Genomic DNA, 22583 nt, shown 5'->3' with positions numbered 1-22583 from the left:
CTAAACTCTGCCTGTCATAAATGCAACACACTAATGCAGTCAGATACTATCTGGGAGCAATTATTGTTTTTGTCACTGTTCCAAATTGAATTTCTGAAAATAAAACCCACAGAACATGCCCACACCTATTTGTCTCTTTGTTAAAATCCGATTTGCAAAATGTAGAGTATATTACAGAACATACCCACACCCATTTGTCTCTATGTTAAAATCCAATTTGCAAAATGTAGAATATATTATGCATGTTGAACACCTCCCCTGGAGAAAAAGGGGAGCCAGTGGATTATTATTGCTGGACTATTCATCCACAGAGCCAGGTAATGTCCTGGGGCCCTGAGGTCAAATCCTGCCATGGCAGATAGTGAAATTGGAGTTCAATAAATATCTGGAATTAAGGAGTCTAATGATGACCATGAGCTCATTGTCAAGTGTTGGAAAAACCATCTGGATCATCAATGTACTTTAGGAAAGGAAGCTGCCATCCTTACCCGGTCTGGTCTACATGTGGCTCCAGACCCACAGCAATGTGATTGACTCTTAACTGGCTTCTGGGTAATTAGGGACGGGCAATAAAGGCTGACCCAGCCAGTGATGCCCTCATCCCATGAATGAATAAATAATGAATAGGTATGTTTAGGGTCATTTTCATTTCCTATCAAGGTATTCTTTCTAACACTAAGGTGCATTAATTGTCAGGGAATACTTCAAACAGTCACAGAGAATGACAGAATTGCCATTAACCTGAATTGTGAGGACCCTGCATTGCCTCAATTATGTACCTTACTGCTTTAACATTTCTGTAAGCTTGCAAGAGAGGAGAAATGGATGTCTCTCTTTGATTCTGATCACAGACAGCATCTCATTGAATTTATGTTTTTAGGTATTTCTTGATGATCTTCCTGATGAGTTTGCAGCCTCAGTTGAAGAATACAACAAGACAGCACGTCAGATCTTTGGGAAATTCCTGCTCTCTGTCTCCAATCAGTGCAGGTTGGAAGATGAATACAAGCTTCCTCTCTCAGGCACATGTAAGAATTTCTATTCATTAACACCAGAGTTGGTTCAGTCTATGCAGTTCAGATGCAGGCTTTTGTTAGTTAAGATCATACAGTGCAGATACAGGCCATTCAGCCCTGTGAGTCCACACCGATCCTCTGAAGGACAGCCCACCCAGACCTATCCTATCCTTGTAACCCTGCATCCCCCATGGCTAATCTACCCAGCCTGCACATCCCCGAACATGGCCAACTCACCTAACCTGCACGTCTTTAGACGGTGGGAGGAAACCGGAGCACCCGGAGGAAACCCACACAGAGATGGAGAGAATGTGCAAACTCCACACAGAGAGTCACCCGAGGGTGGAAGCCGGGGCCAGGCGCTGAGAGGCAGCAGTGCTAACCACTGAGCCACTGTGCTGTCCCGATGTAGTGATGACTCTTGAATTTAATGTTCCAGCTTCAGTGATGATTTGGAGATGCCGGTGTCGGACTGGGGTGGACAAAGTCAAACATCACACAACACCAGGTTATAGTCCAACAGGTTTAATTGGAAGCACTAGCTTTCGGAGCGCCGCACCTTCATCAGGTGGTTGTGGAAGACATAATTGTAAGACACAGAATTTATAGCAAAACTATAACATTGTAAACTTTTGCTATAAATTCTGTGTCTTACAATTGTGTCCTCCACCACCACCTGATGAAGGAGCGGCGCTCCGAAAGCTAGTGCTTCCAATTAAACCTGTTGGACTATAACCGGGTGTTGTGTGATTTTTAACTCCGCTTCAGTGACCCATTGTGCATCACCTCTGTTGTATATCTCGTCTCTTGCTTGTGCAGTGGTGAGAGCATGAGCTGGTGAGAAGTAAGTTCACTGCCGACACTACCAGCTGCCTCGACTATTATATCATTGAGCCAAGCTGACTATGCTCAATCGCATCACATTTTCCTAAATGCTCTGCTACTACATCCTTGACAATAGACTCCAACATTTTCCCACCGATGATTATTAAGCAATTGTACTATAGTAACTTGATTTTTCTCTGAGGGTCAAAGGTTATGAGGCGAAAGTGAGAATAGGGTGTTGAGTTTTGCGATCAGCCTTGACTGTATTGCATAGTGAAACTGGCTCAAAGAGCCTACTCCTGTTTGCTATGTTTTAGAATAGAATATCTTTTTTGACACCTTCCTTGTAGCTACGTCCTGGCTCATTGGGTAATCTAGTTATGTATTTGTTTATAATTGCTGTTGAATTTCTGAAATCAATATTCATGTTTTTTGCTCCAGCGTTTATGGGTCCCACGTTACCTGAAGCCAGTGTCATCACTAAGAAGTTGGCCAAAACAGTGAATTGTTCTGCAGTGTCACCATTCGTCTGTTTATCTGGACACACTGACCTTGACCTATTCGTACAGAATGATGTCGATCCAGTAAGTGTTTTCATGGACCTAATAGCTACATTACCAGGGGCATAAACTGAGAAGTGAGGAACGCCCAAGGAATGATTGCAGAGCTCTTTGTAAGACCTGGAACAGAGGCACTGTGCCATACACCTCCCTCTGTGCTGTTTAGACTCGATGAGATACTGTACCTCTACATTAGTAAGTCGGAACGATAACTGTCAGAGCAGAATTCACTGTACCCAAGACCAGAACAGCTGTTACCTCGGGTTAGCAGGAAACATCTCACCTGAGTCAGGAGGTCATTGCTTCAAGGCTAGCTCCCGGAGTTGGGACATTGATCATATTCAATGCAAAGCAGGCTAGAGGGGCTGAGTGGCCTTCTGTTTTTCCTTCTGGATAGCACACACTGCTGTTACTGAGTGTTGGTAGCAGAAGGAGTGGATGCTTGTGGATCTGGTGCCAATCAATCCGGCTGCTTTGTCCTGGACGGTGTCAAGCTTCTTGAGTGTTGTTGGAGCTGCCCCCATCCAGGCGAGTGGATAGTATTCCAACACACTCCTGGCTTGTGCCTTGCAGCTGGTGGGCAGGCTTTGGGGGAATCATGAGGGGAGTTACTCACCACCGTATCCCTAGTCCCTGACCTGCTGTTGTAGCCATTGTGTTTATATGGCAAGTCCATGTGGGTTTCTGGTCAACGATAACTCCCAGGATATTGACAGTGAGGGATTCAGTGACGACAACACCATTGAATGTCAAAGGGCCGTGGTTTGATTGTCTCTCACTGGAGATGATCATTGGCATTTGTGTGGCACAAATGTTACTTGACACTTTTCCACCCAAGCCTGGATATTGTCCAGATCTTGTTGCACAGGGACATGGACAGCTTCCGTATCTGAGCAGTCATTGGCAAACATCCCTTATTTCTGACTTTATGATGGAGGGTAGGTCATTGATGAAGCAGGCTGGGCCTAGAACATTTCCTTGAGGAAATGTGTACCAGATGCACTGCATAAATTCACCAAAGATCCTCAGACAGCACCTTCCAAACTCATGACCACTTCCATTTAGAAGATCAAGGGCAGCAGATACAATGGAACACCACCCCCTGCAAGTTCCCCTCCAAGCCATTCACTATCCTGACTTGGAAATATATATTGCTGTTCCTACACTCTTGCTGGCTCAAAGTCTGAGAGTTCTCTCCCTAAGGACATTGTTGGTGTACCCAAAGCAGGTGGACTATAGCAATTTGCAAAGGCAACTCGTCACCACATTCTGAAGGAGGAACCTAGGGATGGGCTATAAATACTGGCCCAGCCAGCGACACCCACATCCTGCAAATGAATAAATAAAAAAACTCCTGAAGGCAGATCATGGAGCGGAGATGACTGACCTTTAGTAACCATGACCAGCTTCCAATATCCCAGGTATAACTCCAACCAGCAGAGAGTTTGGCCCCGATCCCCATTGGCTCCAGTTTTAGGAAGGTTCCTTGATGCCGCACTCAGTTGAATGCAGCCTTGATGTCAAGATCTGTCACTGTCACCTCACCATTGGAATTCAGCTCTTTTGCCCACATTTGGTAATTCCCCAATCCTAAAACTTCTGAGTTGCAGCCTGGCCTCTTTGCCTCGCCCCTGAGCTAACTTACCCTTGCTTCACTGAACCGGCCTTCAGTTTGATCAGCACCGATCCCCGTGGAAACCGCTGCATGAATACCGGCCTGGGCTGCGTGTAGCCATAGCGAGTCATGGAGTGTACATGTGTTTATTTCTCCTGATGTGTAGCTGTGCACCCACACACAGAGAACGTTGGTAAGTGGGTATTGCCTGGGGAGAGATCCCACAGTGTCTGCCTTACACACTGCAGCTCTCTAATATGCAATAGCCCCCCGAGGCATCATAACTCACATTGTATCAACGTGGATGCACTTTCTGCCACTTCCAGATAATTTTCCGCATGCTTGGAATTCATACAAACAACATTCCTGTTCTGCAACTGAAGTGCTTTGACAAACAAGGCAGGAGAATGCACCTGAATGCCTATGCCCTTGACTTCTACAAGCATGGCTGTTTAGATGCTTTACACACCGACAATGGGTGAGTAATGATTGTCTATTTATGTGTTATATAGAACGAGGAGCCAAATAAAGTTATGTATGAATGTTTTAGTGATGAACACGTTCACAGTGGCAGCTTGGTAAGCCTGTAATATGTCAGAGAACTGGGTCTGGCTATGGTGTCGGAACTGGCTGTCTCTCCTGTATCAGCAACCTGCAGAGTTCTTACGCCTTGAAAACTATCATGTGACTATTCAAGTCACAGAGAATTCAAATCAACATACCACCCTGTATTCATCGGCTATATGGGGGAGGCAGTTGTCTAGTGGGACTATTGCTCATGTTTGAATCCATAAGCTCAGCAAATGTTCTGGAGACCTGTGTTCAAATCCTGCTACGGCAGATGGATGGAATTTGGAATGATTAGAAGTCTGGAATTAAAAGTCTAATAATGTTGATTGTTTGGAAAAGCCTATCTGGTCCCCTAATTTCCCTGAGGGAAGGAAATCTGCCATCCTTACCCGCCCTGGCCTACATATGAATCCAGACCCCGAGCAATGTGGTTGACTCTTACCTGCCCTCTGGACAATGAGGCATAGGCAATAAATCATGGCCTAGCTAGAGCTTCCCACATCCCATGGCCATATAAAAAGAAATTCCTGATGTTGGATACCTTAATCAATGCAAACTGTATATGTCTATCACTGTCCTGCTTCAGTACCTCTGTTGCTAAAACCTCTCCTCCATGCCTTTCTTAACTCATTGACTGATTTGTCCAATAGTCTCCTGGCGAGCCTTCCATCTTCCATGAAACTGAACTTACCCAGAACTCTTCTGCCCTTATCTTAACCTGCACTAGTCTCCTTCCCCAATCGTGAAGGTAACCCTGATGGGGAGAGGAAGCCCATGAAGTTTGCAAGTCACACACACACACACACACACACACACACATCTGACCTGGTTCTATTCCTCAGAACAGTGCTCAAAGCAAGTATCGCTGTTTCCTATCATCCTCACAGGCTACTCCCTCATTAGAGACAGGGATGGCCAGCAGTGAGTTTAACCTAACAGTCACCACACCTCAGGCAAGGGGGCAAAGTTGAGAAGGTGTGACCTTCATGATGACCTTGGCTGTTGTGGGAATTGAACCTACACTGTTGGCATCACTCCACAGGCAGCAAACTGAGCCAACCAATAGCCATTGCCTCTATACTTGCTGGCCTGCACTTGCTCACAATCCGGCCAAGAGTCCCTTCCTTATTTTCCAATTGCTCCATAGCCTTGTTGCTCTTTAACCAACTCTGCAATTTGCTGAGGCCCTAATTCCCACATCCTGTACATTACTGGTCTTAAACACCACCATTGATACCATTCCTTCAGTTGTCAAAGGACAACTGAGAATCTCTGAGATCCACACCCTTCACTCATCTCTCTCCATCTCTTTCTATCTTGCTTACCTTTTTTAAGACACACTTCACTCTTCACTGGCTATTAGACCTAATATGTCCTGATATGTCCAAAATTGTTTTTGATGATAACTCCTACTGTATGGAACACACTGTACAAATATAAGTTCTGTGAGAAACAAAGCTCACTCACTTTAATGATTTCAGTCCGAGACAAGATCTGAATCAGTAGTGTCATTTATTTCACACTTGCAAGTGTGTGTGATGTCCACAAGGCAGGGACAAAAAACACTGAATTCAACAAATGCTCGATATTTATATAATTTGGTTCCTACATTTTTTTTCTTATTTCATTGTTTCCCTCCCTGTTTACATCCTCCACTTCCCTAAGACCGGTACCCATTACTCCTGTTTATCTCTTGTCTTATCCGGCCTTGTCTGTGACAAAATGCTTATTCCTGGCCTCACACGGCCGTTTGACCTCCTCCCATCCTTTGCTTACCATTATCTACTCCCTCCATCTGTGCTGCCCCTCACAGCATCTTATCATTAAGACTCTTTTAATTGGGGTTTGTTCCTGTATTTCTGTAAAAGTGGGAAACTGATGTTTATACCTATTGTTTATACAGGCATATCTAGTTTAACTGCCTCTCTTCACAGCATTTTATCTAGTGCCTGTATTTCTGTATTTCTACCATTGTTTTGCAGTCCCGTTTCTTTTCTGCATACATTTTTAGCTAATACAAAAAAAAATTATGCATTTCCTCCACGGGTTTCCATTCTTGTTGACTCAGCTCTTGGCTGAAACAATTACAGACTGGTGTGAGTTCATTTATTTTTATATAATCAATTATAATTGCAGAAGTAACATTAATTTATCTATATCCAACAATTTCCCCTTTTTCTTTAATTACCATTTGTTAAAGTCTGCATTTTTCTTTTAAGCATCGCCTCCGAAATTCACAAGCATCATTCTGGAGATTTCATCCATCTTGGTCTCACTCATCCCCTCATTATTTAGTCGATAAAGTTCTTCTGCCTGATTTCCTTTTGGGGCATTTGTTTCATCAAGGCTGTCTCAATAAGTCTTTGGGTGAGCCCTCGTATACAGGGTATGATACAACCACTAATAGCCACTAATAGCCAATAGCCACTAATACCCCGACTACTACTATCAGGGAAGTAAGGATGGAAACTACCACCCCCTCCATCTTCCAAACCAAGATTCAAGCCATCCCGTGAGAGATGTGTCTACTCCTGAATTCTCAGCCAGTTCCTCTGCTAAGAATCCCCTTAAGGCCCGAGTAATTGAACCATCAAGTGCAGTGTTATTAGGAATAAAAGTACAACAGCTTCCTCCTAACATCACACACACACACCCTTTTCCTACTAAAATCAGATCAAGGGCCATTCTGTTCTCCCATGCATCAAGCTGGTCTGATATTCCTTTAACCGCATCTCTTGTATAATTTATAAATCGCTGTTGATTATAGAAAATGTAATTGATCTACATTTTTATTAATTGTTACCCACCAAAAGAGAGCTGACTCAAAGCCTGCTGCAATCTGGTTACGAGCCTTGAACTCATCTGGTACCCCCACCCCACCCCACCCCCCCCCCCCACCCCGGGACTCCTATAGAATCGAGATAAATCCTGTCATTGAAAGAAGTGTCTAACAGTGATCTCTTACCCCTTCCCTGTTTCCCTACTATCTTTTCCTTCTCAAATGCCAGGGTAAATGGAATTGCCAATTGTACAATTGCACATATCCCTCTCCAATCGGAGGTAAGGTGGGTCTCAATAGTTTGCCTCCACAGTACCACCACAGATCCACTCGGGGAACCTTTAGTGCTGAGTAGTACCCTCCTTTCTCCGTACACAATTTCAGCTCCCCCAAATCTCTAGACCGACTTGTACCTCGTCTACGCACACACCACATGTGATTTCCAACTGCGGCAGAAAATGTGGAGAGAACTTGTACATCTTTCTTCTCCAAGAGAGGGAACATCAGAGATAGGGAGGTACAATTCCTATCATTCCATACCATCTCATCCTGATACAGGGCTATCATACATTTCGTGCCCTTCCTGTCTCGCTTCTACCCGAGCGGAAAGGGAACCACCTGGGCCACTGGCCTACCGGAGGCACATGCATAGCAATTGCTTTTGTTCAGACTTTTTACAGTATACTTTACCCATTCAACCCAGGCATTTGCATCCCTGTACCTAGTTTCTATTTCGATAGTCTGTTTCAAGTCCTTTACCTCAATAATTTTTACTACTTTAGGATCAGCGGGAGGGATGAAAGGTTGTATCTCATTATCCAGTAATTCCGCCCGTTTTCCCTGTCCTACGCTAATTCGAAAACAATAACCCACGAAATCCTTTACGTTTGCTTTCATTTCTATCCCAAACGTTTCATTTTATTGTATCTCATAGGTGCCCCCCCCCCCCCCCAGAATTGCTTTGTGCCATGTGGTTTTCTTTACTGTCAGGTATATTGGGTTACACTTTTTATTGGGACAATCGCGAGCTGGTCGGAAGGGGATCCGGTGTACTGTGACGAGACCATTATACCAAGTACCATCCCCAAGGCCATCCCCATAGGACTTAAGATGCATCTCAGAGCTGCGCTACTGTCTCTGATTATCTACATCCCCACAATTTACTAAGCTGCATGCATCAGCATCTATCTACTTTATCAGACTCATGAGCCATTAATAATACATATGAAAATGATATTTGACAAAATCCCAATACGAAGAGGGCTAGCATCATAACTCTAAGCATTCCCAGTACTTTAAACATCATGCTGAAGCACAAAACGACTCAATATACAATCCTACAGAAATAATCCCACACTCGCATCGCCACTGTATAATCAGTTATTCAAAGTCTCTTTAGTCTGAGTTTCAGCGGGTCTTGCGTTGATTCGGCTGTCCAGACTTCTTCCTCAACTGGAGATTCCACTGGCCCTTTGATCCGAGTGTAGTGATCCCAGCCTTTCTCCGCCGTCCTTATTGCCGTTTCAGTCGTTAAATGAGCCTGGTACGGCCCTTCCCAATCCGGCTGCAATTTAGTCTCTGTTCAAGATTTTACTAAGACCCAATCTCCTGGCTGGATGGGATGAACGGTGAATTCAAGGGGTGGAGTCTGCGCCAATAAACCCTGTTCCCTGAGGAAAGACAGAGAGGAGGACAAGCCCAGTATATACTTCTTTAAGAACAAATCTTTAGTTTTGGGAGTTGGCAATTCTCCATGCGTTCCCAGATAAGGTAATCCAAATAAGATTTCATAGGGGGATAGTCCCAAATCTTTCCTTGGGGCTGTTCGAACTCGCAAGAGAGCTATAGGTAAACATTTGGTCTAAGGGAGTGTGGTTTCTATTATCAACTAAGAGAGCTCCCGTTTGAGTGTTTGGTTTATTCTGTCAACCCTTCCTGATGATGACGGGTGCCATGGAGTATGGAATTCCCAGGAGATTCCCAACCCTTTCATTACCCCCTGTAACACTTTAGAGGTAAAATGAGTTCCTTGGTCAGAATCTATATGGTTTACTAGCCCATATCGGGGAATTACGTGCTCCAATATTGTTTTAGACACCCCACTCGCAGTGGCAGTAGCTAGGGGGTATGCCTCAACCCAACCAGATAAATGATCTACTATGACCGACATATATTTTAGTCTTCCTACTCTGGGTAATTCAGTATAATCTACTTGTATACTCTGGAAGGGTCTCAATCCTGGGTCTCTTCCTCCCGGGGTCTGTTTTCTCAAGACTTTTTTATTTACCTTTCTGCATATTATACATCCCTCATATATTTATTTAGCAATTGTATATATTCCTTTACATCCATATTCCCTAAGAACTAAATCCACATTGCTTATACTCCCCAGTGATTGCCTTGGTGTAGGACAGCCATGTGGGCGGCACGGTGGCACAGTGGTTAGCACTGCTGCCTCACAGTGCCTGAGACCCGGGTTCAATTCTCGACTCAGATGACTGACTGTGTGGAGTTTGCACATTCTCTCCGTGTCTGCATGGGTTTCCTCCGGGTGCTCCGGTTTCCTCCCACAGTCCAAAAATGTGCAGGTCAGGTGGATTGGCCATGCTAAATTGCCTGTAGTGTTAGGTAAGGGGTAAATGTAGGGGTATGGGTGGGTTGCGCTTCGGCGGGTCGGTGTGGACTTGTTGGGCCGAAGGGCCTGTTTCCGCACTGTAAGTAATCTAATCTATATAAAAAAAATCTCTCGCATCATCATTTTGTTCAATATTTACCTTCCATCAGGTAACATCCAATGCCCATCTGTTGTTTTTGCCGTTCCTAAATCTTTCCTCCGCCAAGGGACAAGCCCAGCAGGCATCCTTTAAATCTATCATACTAAACCATTTGTGGTCATGGGAGATCTTACAGTAATTGAGGGACTCTAATCAGTCTCTCAATTACTGGCTGCAGTCCTCGTTTACCTTCTGTGGAAATGGGATATTGTCGCTCACAGACAATGTCCCCTTTCCTTTTTAAATTTATTTCAAGGGTTCCTGGTGGGTCCCTGAGGGCAGGAACCCCTGACAGCCCTATTCTTCATCAAAATTCATAAGCGGAATTGCCCTTTCTTCCCTTTGTAGATCAGGACACACCCGCCTAAAATGCCCTATCTTTCCACAATAATAGCATCTTGCCTGTGGAGACCTCCATCTCTGCCCCTGTCACTCAAACCCTCTATCAAATGCTCCCCCTTGTCCTCTCCCTCTCCCCTTTCCTCCCTGCCCTACATGCTGCCACCCGCCGCTCCGGTTGCTCACTATTGGTTCCATTCTTTTCTTAACCACCTCATCAACCACAGCTACCATCATTTTCACCTTCTGTTTTTGTCTCTCATCCTTTCCCTTTACAAACACTTTCTGTGCCACTCTTAACAATTTGTCTAATGGTTTTTCACTCCACCCTTCTATCTTCTGTGTCTTTCTCTGTATGTCTGACCACGCCTTTGTCACAAAATGTACTTTCAAAAGACCCTGTGCCACTAGGTCCTCAGGGTTCATTCCAGAGTATTTCCGCATTGAGTCTCTTAATCTTTGCAAGAAAGCTGAGGGAGTCTCATCTTTCTCCTGTCTAACTTCAAAGGCTTTAGTCAGATTCTGCGACTTCGGAACTGCCTCTCTTAACAATTCCCTTTAGAATCAGGTCTTTCAATTTCCTCATTACTTTTCTATGCTCCGGGTTTTGATTTTTCCACTGGGGGTCTCTGAGGGGAAACTTCATCTCTCCCTGTCCAGCATCCCCATCTCCAATCGGGTGTTCCCTGTCCCATATCTTAATGGCTGCTCCTCGTATAAGTCCCCTTTCTTCCCCAGTAAATAGTATATTCAAAATAGACATTAACTCAGCCCACGTATACAGGCTGGGCCCCAAACATTGATCAATTTGTTCAGACAACCCTACCAGATCCTCAACCAGGACCTTCATTTCCTTTTTAAATGTTCTGACCTCTCCACTGGTGAGAGGGGGCACTTTGTCCCCTATTGGTACCTCCCGAAGGGGATAAGTCATTACGTTCTTCCCCTTTTTCTTTCTTAAAGAAATATTGCAATATTTCTAGCTCCCCATAACTTCAAACATCAATTCATGCTTGACTAACTTTAAAGCCTGTTCCAAACTTGTAAATATATCTATATATTTACGTTCATTTATTCAGCATTTAATATTTAAAATGTAAAATGCATACAGTTCCCACTTTTGAAATCCACTGTAATTACCCAGTTTTAGTCCCTTAATTTAAATCCAAAATTAGTTTTCTTCAGTAGTCCTGACCAATCACTGCTCAATTACAATACAATAGGTCATGAAATAATCAGAGCTGCCTTAAAAGAATTTGTCTATTCAAGTTTAAAAAAAACTTCTAATGCATGAACAATGACCAAATCCAAGGTCACAGATATTAACCATAGGATTTTGTTTTTACTACAATCTAATGTTGAACTGAAACTTCAACTGTCCTCCATAAATCGCTTTTATGTAAGGATAAAAGAGATTAGTTAGAAACTGATAGTAAGGCAGTCATGACCTGTAAAAAGAACAGGAGTTATCATTATTTTTTTTCATAATCTCTATAGAATCCTTAACCTTAAAAGAAACCATGTTAAGTTTCCATAATAAAAATCAGATTCAAAACAGTCCTGCAACTCAAGCTCCAGGGAATAAAACGCAAACATTCAATCACCAACAAACAAATGTGCATTCAAACCAAATCACAAAGGGTTAAACTTTCTACCAGCTGTACAGCTCTTTTCATTCTCTCTCTCTCACACATTGACATATACATTCAGATATTTACAAACTCAGTCTTCGTCCGACCTGTACTTTGGCCTGAAGATGGAGGGACGAAGAATAGATTCCTTAGTCCATACAAAGCAACAATATTTTATCATCTTTTTCCCTTGTACAAGTATTATTTTTCCAATTTCACAACATCCTGCCCAAAGGATTTTCGGGAGGTATGTTGTAAGGGACCCTGCCTCCATTTCCATTGGCTTGTTCTTCTTTTGTCTTCCCGGAGACTTTTTAGTTACCCACGGCACAACCCATATTGAGTTCCTTCATTAGTCCCTTATTAACTATTAAAACTCAATCCCGGCCTCCAAAGCAATACTTGAAAGTTAGTTTTCTTACCTTCGTCTGTGCACAGAGTTGCCTGGCCCCTTTTTGCCGTATTTTCTATCGACCTCCTGTCACTGTCTAATTCAGATGTCTCTCTTGTGGGATTTGTACCAGTCGCCCAAGGGAGCGGACCAAACCGGGACACGAGACCGCTCCTCAATTGGGAACGGGACACGTCTTCCCAGTGTCCAGGGCCAGCCACTCCCCCCAGCGATGGAAGAACATCCCGGACGAGCCCCCAATTGTGAGAAACAAAGCTCACACACTTCAATAATTTCAGTCCGAGACAAGATCTGAATCAGTAGTATCATTTATTTCACACTTGCAAGTGGGTGTGATGTCCACAAGGCAGGGACAAAACACACTGAATTCAACAAATACTCAATATTTATATAATTTGGTTCCTACATTTTTTTTCTTATTTCATTGTTTCCCTCCCTGTTTACATCCTCCACTTCCCTAAGACCGGTACCCATTACTCCTGTTTATCTCTTGTCTTATCCGGCCTTGTCTGTGACAAGGCCGTTTGACCTCATCCCATCCTTTGCTTACCATTATCTACTCCCTCCATCTGTGCTGCCCCTCTCAGCATCTTATCATTAAGACTCTTTTAATTGGGGTTTGTTCCTGTATTTCTGTAAAAGTGGGAAACTGATGTTTATACCTATTGTTTATACAGGCATATCTAGTTTAACTGCCTCTCTTCACAGCATTTTATCTAGTGCCTGTATTTCTACCATTGTTTTGCAGTCCCGTTTCTTTTCTGCATACATTTTTAGCTAATACAAAAAAACAATTATGCATTTCCTCCACATAGTTTCCATTCTTGTTGACTCAGCTCTTGGCTGAAACAATTACACACTGGTGTGAGTTCATTTATTTTTATATAATCAATTATAACTGCAGAAGTAACATTAATTTATCTATATCCCACAATTCCCCCTTTTTCTTTAATTATCATTTGTTAAAATCTGCATTTTTCTTTTAAGCATCGCCTCCGAAATTCGCAAGCATCATTCTGGAGATTTCATCCATCTTGGTCTCACTCATCCCCTCATTATTTAGTCGATAAAGTTCTTCTGCCTGATTTCCTTTTGGGGCATTTGTTTCATTAAGGCTGTCTCAATCAGTCTTTGGGTGAGCCCTCGTATACAAAAAAAATTCTGTATTTCCTTCACATAGTTTCCATTATTGTTGACTCACTAATGTGAGTTCATTTATTTTTATATAATCAATTATAATTGCAGAAGTAACATTAGTTTATCTATATCCCACAGTTCTAATCATTTTTAACAACTATAATGTAACATTGTTATTCCCTTTTCAATCCATCAGGTTAAATCGAGGAGAGGCCTTCAATCTGATCAAAGATTTCTTGCTGGTTATTGCTTCAATCAGGTAAAACATCTTCATTCTTCCAAAACATTTCCGTTTAGAAACACTCCTTATGTTATTTAATTCATATTTAATTTAACTTTGTTTTATTTTAATTATATTTAATGGGTGATTAACAGAATTGAAAGAAGGAATGTAGGAAGGAACAGGATTATAAGGCACAGCTACAGAGGAGGTTAAATGTTCCTTAAGACTGTCTTGCTAGACAATTAGATCATGGTTTATAGAATCACACAGAATCATACAGGCCCATCTAATCTACATTAATCCTGCTTTCCCACACTAGGCCCAAAGCCTTGCATGCTATGACATTACATGTGCTCATCCAAATAATTTTTAAAGTCAGTGAAGTTTCCTGCCTCGAGAAGGAATGATGATGTACTGTTGTCTTCTCCACCTCCTGACGCTGCCTGGCTCGCTGTGTTCTTCCAGCCTCCTGTCTGTCTACTTTGGATTCCAGCACCTGCTGTTTTTTTGCCTTCAACTACCCTCCCAGCTAGTGCATTCCAGACCCCCACCACCCTCTGGGTGAAATTTCTTTCCCTCCAATCCCCTTTAAACCTCTTGCTTTTCACCTTAAATTTATGTCCCTTTGACTAAAGGGAATCCACCCTGACTAAACCCCTCATAATCTCATACACCTCCAACATGTCCCCTCTCAACCTTCTCCACTCCAAAGAAAACAACCTGAGCTTATCTAGCCTCTATCTCTCCATCTCTTAAATAGACAATAGGTGCAGGAGTAGGCCATTCGGCCCTTCGAACCTGCACCACCATTCATTATGACATGGCTGATCATCCACAATCAGTATCCTGTTCCTGCCTTTTCCCCATGACCCTTGATTCCACTATCTTTAAGAGCTCTATCCACTTCTTTCCTGAAAGTATCCAGAGACTGGGCCTCCACTGCCTTCTGGGACACAGCATTCCATACACCCACCACTCTCTGGGTGAAGAAGTTTCTCCTCAACTCTGTTCTAAATGGCCTACCCCTTATTTTTAAACTGTGTCCTCTGGTTCAGGATTCACCCATCAGCGGAAATATGCTTCCTGTCTCCAGAGTGTTCAATCCTTTAATAATCTTATATGTCTCAATCAGATCCCCTCTCCGCCTTCTAAACTCAAGGGTATACAAGCCCAGTCACTCCAATTCTTCAACAGATGATAGTCCCATCATTCCGGGAATTGACCTTGTGACCCTACGCAGAACTCCCTCAATAACCAGAATGTCCTTCCTCAAATTTGGAGACCAAAACTGCTTACAATACTCTAGGTGCAGTCTCACCAGGGCCCTGTACAGTTGCAGAAGGACCTCTTTGTTTCTATATTCAATTCCTCTTGTTATGAAGGCTAGCATGCCATTAGCTTTCTTCACTACCTGCTGTACCTGCATGCTTGCCTTCATTGACTGATGTACAAGGACAGCCAGATCTCTCTGTACTGCCCCTTTACCGAACTTGAGTCTTTTTAGATAGATGCCTTCCTGTTCTTGCCACCAAAGTGGATAACCATACATTTATCCACTTGAAACTGCATCTGCCATGCATCCGTCCACTCACCTAACTTGTCCAGGTCACCCTGTATTCTCATAACAGGCTCCTCACATTTAATCCTAACCACACAGTTTTGTGTTACAGCGAATTTGCTAATATTACTTTTAATGCCTTCATCAATATCACGAATGTATATTCTAAATAGCTGTGGTCCCAGCACCGAACCTTGAGGTACTCCACTGGTCACCGCCTGCCATTCCAAAAGGGACCCATTTATCACTACTCTTTGCTTCCTGTCAACCAGCCGATTTTCAGTCCAAGTCAGTATTTTGCCCCCAATACCATGTGCCCTAATTTTGCTCTCTAATCTCCTATGTGGGACCTTATCAAAGGCTTTCTGAAAGTCCAGGTACACTACATCTACTGACTTTTCCCTATCCATCTTCACAGTTACATCTTCAAAAAATTCCAGAAGATTAGTCAAGCACGATTTCCCCTTTGTAAATCTATGCTTACTTTGACCTATTCTGTTACTGCAATCCAAATGAGTCATAATTTCATGTTTTACAATTGACTCCAGCATCTTTCCCACCACTGACGTCAGGGTAAACCGTCTATAATTCCCTGTTTTCTCTCTCCCTCCTTTCTTGAAAAATGGGACATCATTAGCCACCCTCCAACTGATCCTGAATCAATAGAACATTGGAAAATGATTACCAATGTGTCACGATTTCTAGAGCCACATCCTTAAGTCCCCTGGGATGCAGACCATCAGGGCCCGGGACTTATCAGCCTTCAGACCTAACAGTCTTTCCAACACCACTTCCTGCCAAATATAAATTCCCTTCACTTCATCCATTTGCCTAGGCCCTTCAGCCACTGTTACATCTGGGAGATTGCTTGTTTCTTCCCTAATGAAGACAGATCCAAAGTACCTATTCAACTTTTCTGCCATTTCCTTGTTCCCCAGAATAAATTCATCCACTTCTGTCTTCAAAGGCCCAATCTTAATCTTTATACAGTCCTTAACTTCCCTCGTCAGCCACGGCCACCCCTGCCTCCCCTGAGGATACTTCTTCCTTTTTGGAATGAACTGATCCTGCACCTTCTGCATTATACCATAAAATACCTGCCTTTGTTGTTCCACTGCCATCCCTGCCAGGGTATTGAACCATTGAACTTTGGCCAGCTCCTTCCTCATAGCTCTGTAGATTCCTTTGTTCAACTGCAATACTGACACTCCCTATTCTCCCTTCTCCCTCTCAAATTGTAGATTAAAACTTATCATATTATGGTCACTACCTCCTAATGGCTCCTTTCCTTTGAGGTCCCAGGCAACATCCTGGTGTTTCTCCTCTGTATGCCCTCCAGTTTATCTGATTCTAAACTCCCCCACTTCCCTTGGTACCATTTCACTCAATACCTCCGTCATTGAGCACAGCCAAGGCTAAGCCTGATGGATTCTTCAAAACTAAGGGATTTGAGGAAACAAAGAAGCAGGGAGGAAGGGAAGGTCTTGTAGAAGATCAGCCAGAATCACACTGAACACTGTGGTTACAAGAACAGGCCAGTGGTGAGGAATCCTGCATCAAACAACTCAGCTCCTGACTCCGCAAAACCAGTCCACCATCTACAAGTCAGGAGAGTGGCATTATTGCTAAAGGAATAGAGTATAAAAGTAGGGAAGTGTTGTAACCGTCTAAGGCTATGTGTGGAATACCTTGTATAGTTTTGTCCCTCTTACTTGAAGGAGGATGTGATTGTATTGGAGGCAGTTCAGATAATGCTCACTTAATTCATTCCAGAGATGAAAGGCTTGTCTTATGTAAAGAGATCGAGTAGTTTAGGCATAATACTTGCTCGAGTTTAGAAGAATGAGAGGAGATCTAACCGAGGCAGATAGGATAGTAAAGAAGATTGATACAGTAGATGTAGAGCAGGTGTTCCCCCATAGGCAACCTAGAATGAGAGGTCATAGGCTAAGGAAAAGGGGGTGACAGAACTAGGACAGATGAGAAGAACTTACTTCTCTTGAAGGGTTGTGAATCTATGGAATTCAGGACCCTAGATTGTGATGGATGCTGGGATGCGGAATTAACTTAAGGAGGAGATTAGGAATGGGTTATGGAGAATGGAATGAGTTGAGAGCCAGATGAGATCAGCCTTGGTTGTGTAAGATGGCGGAACAGGCTCAAAGGGCTGAATGACTTACTCTTGTTATTGTTCTTACGTTCCCCACTTGCCTGGATCCACCATCCAGGACACTCGATTGATGCCCCATCCATTACCTTGAATATTCACTCCTTCCCACCACAGTGTACTTTGAGCAGTGTTGAATTCCATTGACAATCATAGAATCCCTACAGTGTGGAAAAAGGTCCTTCGGTCCACACCGACCCCCTGAAGAGTAATCCACCCAGACTCATTCCCCTACTCTATTACTCTACATTTGCCCCTGACTAATGTACCTAACCTACACATCCTTGAAACTTCGGGGCAATTTAGTATGGCCAATTCACTTAACCTGCACATGTTTGGACTGTGAGTGGAAATGGGAGCACCCGGAGGAAACCCACGCAGACACAGGGAGAATGTGCAAATTCCACACAGCCAGTCGCCCGAGGCTGGAATTGAACCCGGGTTCCTGGTACTGTGAGGCAGCAGTGCTAACCACTGAGCCGCCCCAAGGTGCAAACCAAAACTCTTTTGTCAGTACCTCCCAAACCCAAGACCTCTGCCACTAGAATCAGGGATCCTGTCTTAGAGCCTGCAGGCCTTATATGCAAAATGTTTCATACGGCCCATCGTGTGCCATCTCTCAACATAGTAGCCATGACTGGCACAGCCCAGCTTCCATATTTCCATTCTGCCAAGCTAGGGTTGGGTTGCAGTGGGACCTGGCGTAGTGCAAATGGGCGATCAGCGTGCTGTGGAGGTGGAAATGGCCACCTCATCCCTGGACTTAAGAATGGCTCCAATCCTCCTCTCTCCAGCGCCATCTTGGTGCCACATAATCGGAGATCTTCACAAATGCTGCATCTTCACGCAGGATCACGGAAATGATACACCACAGAGGACGGCCATTCGGCCCACCTTGACCATGCCAACCCAAAGATACCAAGATGCCCTTTCCAATCTCATCTCCCTGCATACGGGCCATAGCCCTGCAGTTTAAATTGTGGATCCAGTTAATTTTAAAAGAGTTTAGGATCTCTGCGTCCCCCAGCGAATTCTAAATACCCACCATCTGCTGCATAAAAATATTTTTTTCACAGCCCCTCCAATTTTTCTGCCACATAGCCTGAAACCTTTGGGTTTTGAACTCCCTGCCAACAGGAAACAGGTTCCTCCATCCCTCACAATTCTGTATAGCTCAATTATGTCCCCTCTCAGCCTGCTGTGTCCCAAGGGAAAGAGCCCCAACCTCTCCAACCCTTCCCTATTTACATGTCTCCTGTGGCTTCTGGTTAAACTTTGTCCTGTGAGTACTCAGTGTCATTGCTGGTGAATGCACTGTTATTTAATGAACAAAATGGAACAGTGAGCACCCAACACCTCGTGTTATCCATTTCTCAGACAATCTCAGAAATCTCAATAATTCGGAGAGCGTAAAACTTTTGACCAGGCAGATGATTTTCTATTTTTTTCACCTTCTGTAAAATGAAGAGTTAGACAGTATCTATGAATAAAACTATTTTAAATAGAGATGGTCATATGAACCAGAGGAGGAAAAGAAGTTGAAGTCCATAAAGTGTTAGTAAACTGATTTCAAATTGATGGACATCCGAATACTGAATGGCCTGGACAGAGGAGATGTTAGGAAGATGTTTTCATTGGCAGGACAGACTAGGACCCACGGGAAGTGAAGGGAATGGAGATAAGGAGAAACTTCTTCAGCCACAGAGTGGTGAATCTATGGAATTCATCACCGCAGAAGGCTGTGGAGGCCAGGTCATTATTTATATTTAGATTAGATTCGCTACAGTGTGGAAATAGCCCCTTCGGCCCAACCAGTCCACACCGACCCTCCAAAGAGTTACCCACCCAGACCCGCTTCCCTCCAACTAATGCCACTAACACTATGGGCAATTTAACCAGACTAATTCACCTGACCTGCACATCTTTGGACTGTGGGAGGAAACCAGAGCACCCGGAGGAAACCCACACAGACACAGAGAGAACGTGCAAACTCCACACAGACAGTTACCCAAGGCTGGGATCGAACCTGGGACCCTGATACTGTGAGGCAGCAGTGCTAGCCACTGAACCACCGTGCTGCCCATTTAAGGTGGAGATAGATGGGCTCTTGGGTATCAAGGGGATCAAGAGTTATGGAGAAAAAGAGGGAGAATGGGGTTGAGGAACCTGTTGGCCATAATTGAATGGCAGAGCAGACTTGATGGGTTGAATGGTCTAATTTCTGCTCTTATGTCTTATATTCTTATGGACATTAAACATTAGTGAGTATCTTCATAGTTTTTACAATTATGTGAGGTTTTATGAAATATATCCTTGCGGCCTGTGGGGTGGCGTGGTTTGACAGATGAGATCAGGTTAGGTACCTCTCACCTTAAAAGGACAGGGGTAAGCAGATCCCGGATACTTGGGAGCACTACCCACTGCACATTCCCCTCCAAGTCCCTCACCAGCCTGCCTTGGAAATTTCATTTCTCAATTGTTGAAGGTGTCGCTGGAGATAGACCAGCATTTATCGCTCCCTCCTAATTGCCCTGAGGGCAGTTAAGGGTCAACCACGATGATTCCTTCCCTAAAGGACATTAGTGAATCTGATGGGTTTTTCTAACAATGGGCAGTGATTACCATTAGCCTAGCTTCCTACCATGACAAATAGGAACAGCAGTAGACCATTCGGCCCCTCAAGCCCGCTCCGACATTCAAGAGGGTCATGGCTGATCTGACACTCCTCACAGGCACCTTCCTGCCCTTTCCCAGTAACCCTTGATTTTCGGGCTGATCAAGGACCTATCTATCTCCTGGAATTGCCATCCAATGGGCAGTGTGCACATGGACTGCAGCGGTTCAAGAAAGCAGCTCACCACCACCATCTCAAGGGACAGGTAATAAATGCTGAGTCATGTTGCCCATATCCCATGAGTGAATAAACAAAATCTCAGCTTTAAATATACATGAGGACTCTGCTCTCACCAGCTCCCTCTGTGGCAATGAATTCCAAAGTCTCATAATCCTCTAAGAGGGAAAAAATTCTTCCTCATATCAGTCTTGAATTGGTGCTCCTTAATTCCAAGAGTATTCCCTCTGGTCCTACTCTCACTCATGGTGGGAACTATCCTTTCAGCATTTACCCTACCAAGCTCCTTAAGAATCCCACATGTTTCAATGCGATGGCTTCTCTTATCGTGGTGACTCAGTGTTTAGCACTGCTGCCTTACAGTGCCTGGGGCCTGGGTTCAATTCCAGCCCCATGTGACTGTCTGTGTGGAGTTTGCAAATTTATTCTATGTTTGCTCTCACACTCCAAAGGTGTGGAGGTTAGATAGATTGGTTATGCTAAATTCCCCTGCAGTGACCAGAGATGTGCAAGCCAGGTGGAAGAGCTGGGTTACAGAGATTGGGTGAGATGTTCTTTGGAGGGTCAGTGTGGACTCGATGGGCTGAATGGCCTGCTTCCACATTGTAGGGATTCTATTCGATGGTGCTTCTGAGCTCCAGAAAGCAGAATTGCAGCTGTTTAACATTTGCTCATAGGACAATCCCTCCATATCAAAGATCATCCTCTTCCAGACTTTTATTGAATTCAAACTTGACCACCTGGCATTGTAGGATTTGAACCCATTTTCCCGGAGCATCATCACCTTGGGTCCTATCAGCTCACAACTCCAGTGACATTACCACTGCACCATCACCTCTGAATCGTCTATAACTGTTGTCTCACTGACAAAATTCTGGGGCCCGCTTCCAGACAGCCCTTACACCTCAAGGACCCACAGTGGTTCAAGTAGGCAGCTCACTATTGCCTTCTCTGGGGCAATTAGGAATAGGCAGAAAAGGTTGGCTTAGCCAGTGGTGCCCACATCCCATGAAAAAAATTGAAAATAAACAAGTTTGAGTGGCTGATGACTGTATCCTGCCCTTATACATTACATTCTTGTGGGCGGCACGGTGGCACAGTGGTTAGCATTGCTGCCTCACAGCGCCTGAGACCCGGGTTCAGTTCCCGACTCAGGCGACTGTCTGTGTGGAGTTTGCACGTTCTCCCCGTGTCTGCGTGGGTTTCCTCCGGGTGCTCCGGTTTCCTCCCACAGTCACAAAGATGTGCGGGTCAGGTGAATTGGCCATGCTAAATTGCCTGTAGTGTTAGGTAAGGGGTAAATGTAGGGGTATGGGTGGGTTGCGCTTCGGCGGGTCGGTGTGGACTTGTTAGGCCGAAGGGCCTGTTTCCACACTGTAAGTCTAATCTAATCTAATTCTTGTAACTCTATATTGATGTCAAGGGTGGCACAGTGGCTAAGTGGTTAGCACTGCTGCCTCACAGCACCAGGGACCCAGGTTTGACTCCAGCCTGGGGTGACTGTGTGGAGTTTGCATGTTCTCCCTGTGTCTGCGTGGGTTTCCTCCCACAGTTACAAAGATGTGTAGGCTAGATGAAATGGCCATGTTAAATGACCCCAGAGTGTGCATGCTGGATGGGTTAGCCATGGGAAATGCAGAGTTACTGGGATAGGGTGGGATGCTCTGCGGAGGGGTTTGTGTGGACTTAACAGGCTGAATGACCTGCTTCCACACTGTATGGATGCTATGGTTCCATTCTATGAAGTAACTCCTGATGTAGCCATTGATGGCTTTTAGTCACAAGGTGTTATGTTTTGACAGCACCTCTCTCGAAGACCTGTGCCAAAATGAAAGTGACCCTGTCGTAATGGCATTCCAGCAACTGCACAGAAGCTACCAAAGCAAGTTCGAGGCCGTTTGGAGCTAATATCCCTGACGTCGGAGGGTTTGGCCTCAGCAACGATGAGCATGTGCTCAGGATTTCGACTCTGCTGTTAGGGGAGAAAGTGAAACGTGTTTCAGAACTCAGCTCTTGAATCTTCGCAGCTGAGGCCCTGATGATTTATGTTTTTAATCAACTGAAGCGAAAATGAATACTTAATGTGTTTTATACTGCTGCCTTAAAACCAAAAGCATAAGCATCTT

The 22583-nt window shown here is 44.2% G+C and overlaps 1 protein-coding gene across 1 annotated transcript in view; it reads left to right on the top strand.

Moving 5' to 3' along the window:
- The window catches only part of LOC132829932 (probable ATP-dependent RNA helicase DDX60), a 166030-nt gene extending 143665 nt beyond the window's left edge, over positions 1 to 22365 (top strand). Inside the window, exons 33-37 of the mRNA XM_060847358.1 lie at positions 881 to 1028; positions 2283 to 2425; positions 4343 to 4494; positions 13855 to 13917; positions 22260 to 22365. Of these exons, the coding sequence (XP_060703341.1) occupies positions 881 to 1028; positions 2283 to 2425; positions 4343 to 4494; positions 13855 to 13917; positions 22260 to 22365 (612 nt within the window). The remainder of the gene's footprint in view (positions 1 to 880; positions 1029 to 2282; positions 2426 to 4342; positions 4495 to 13854; positions 13918 to 22259) is intronic.
- The last annotated feature ends 218 nt before the right edge of the window (positions 22366 to 22583 follow it).

This window comes from Hemiscyllium ocellatum, chromosome 2 (genome assembly GCF_020745735.1).
Source record: "Hemiscyllium ocellatum isolate sHemOce1 chromosome 2, sHemOce1.pat.X.cur, whole genome shotgun sequence".
Taxonomy (NCBI): domain Eukaryota; kingdom Metazoa; phylum Chordata; class Chondrichthyes; order Orectolobiformes; family Hemiscylliidae; genus Hemiscyllium; species Hemiscyllium ocellatum.
This window is presented reverse-complemented; position numbering and strand designations above follow the sequence as displayed.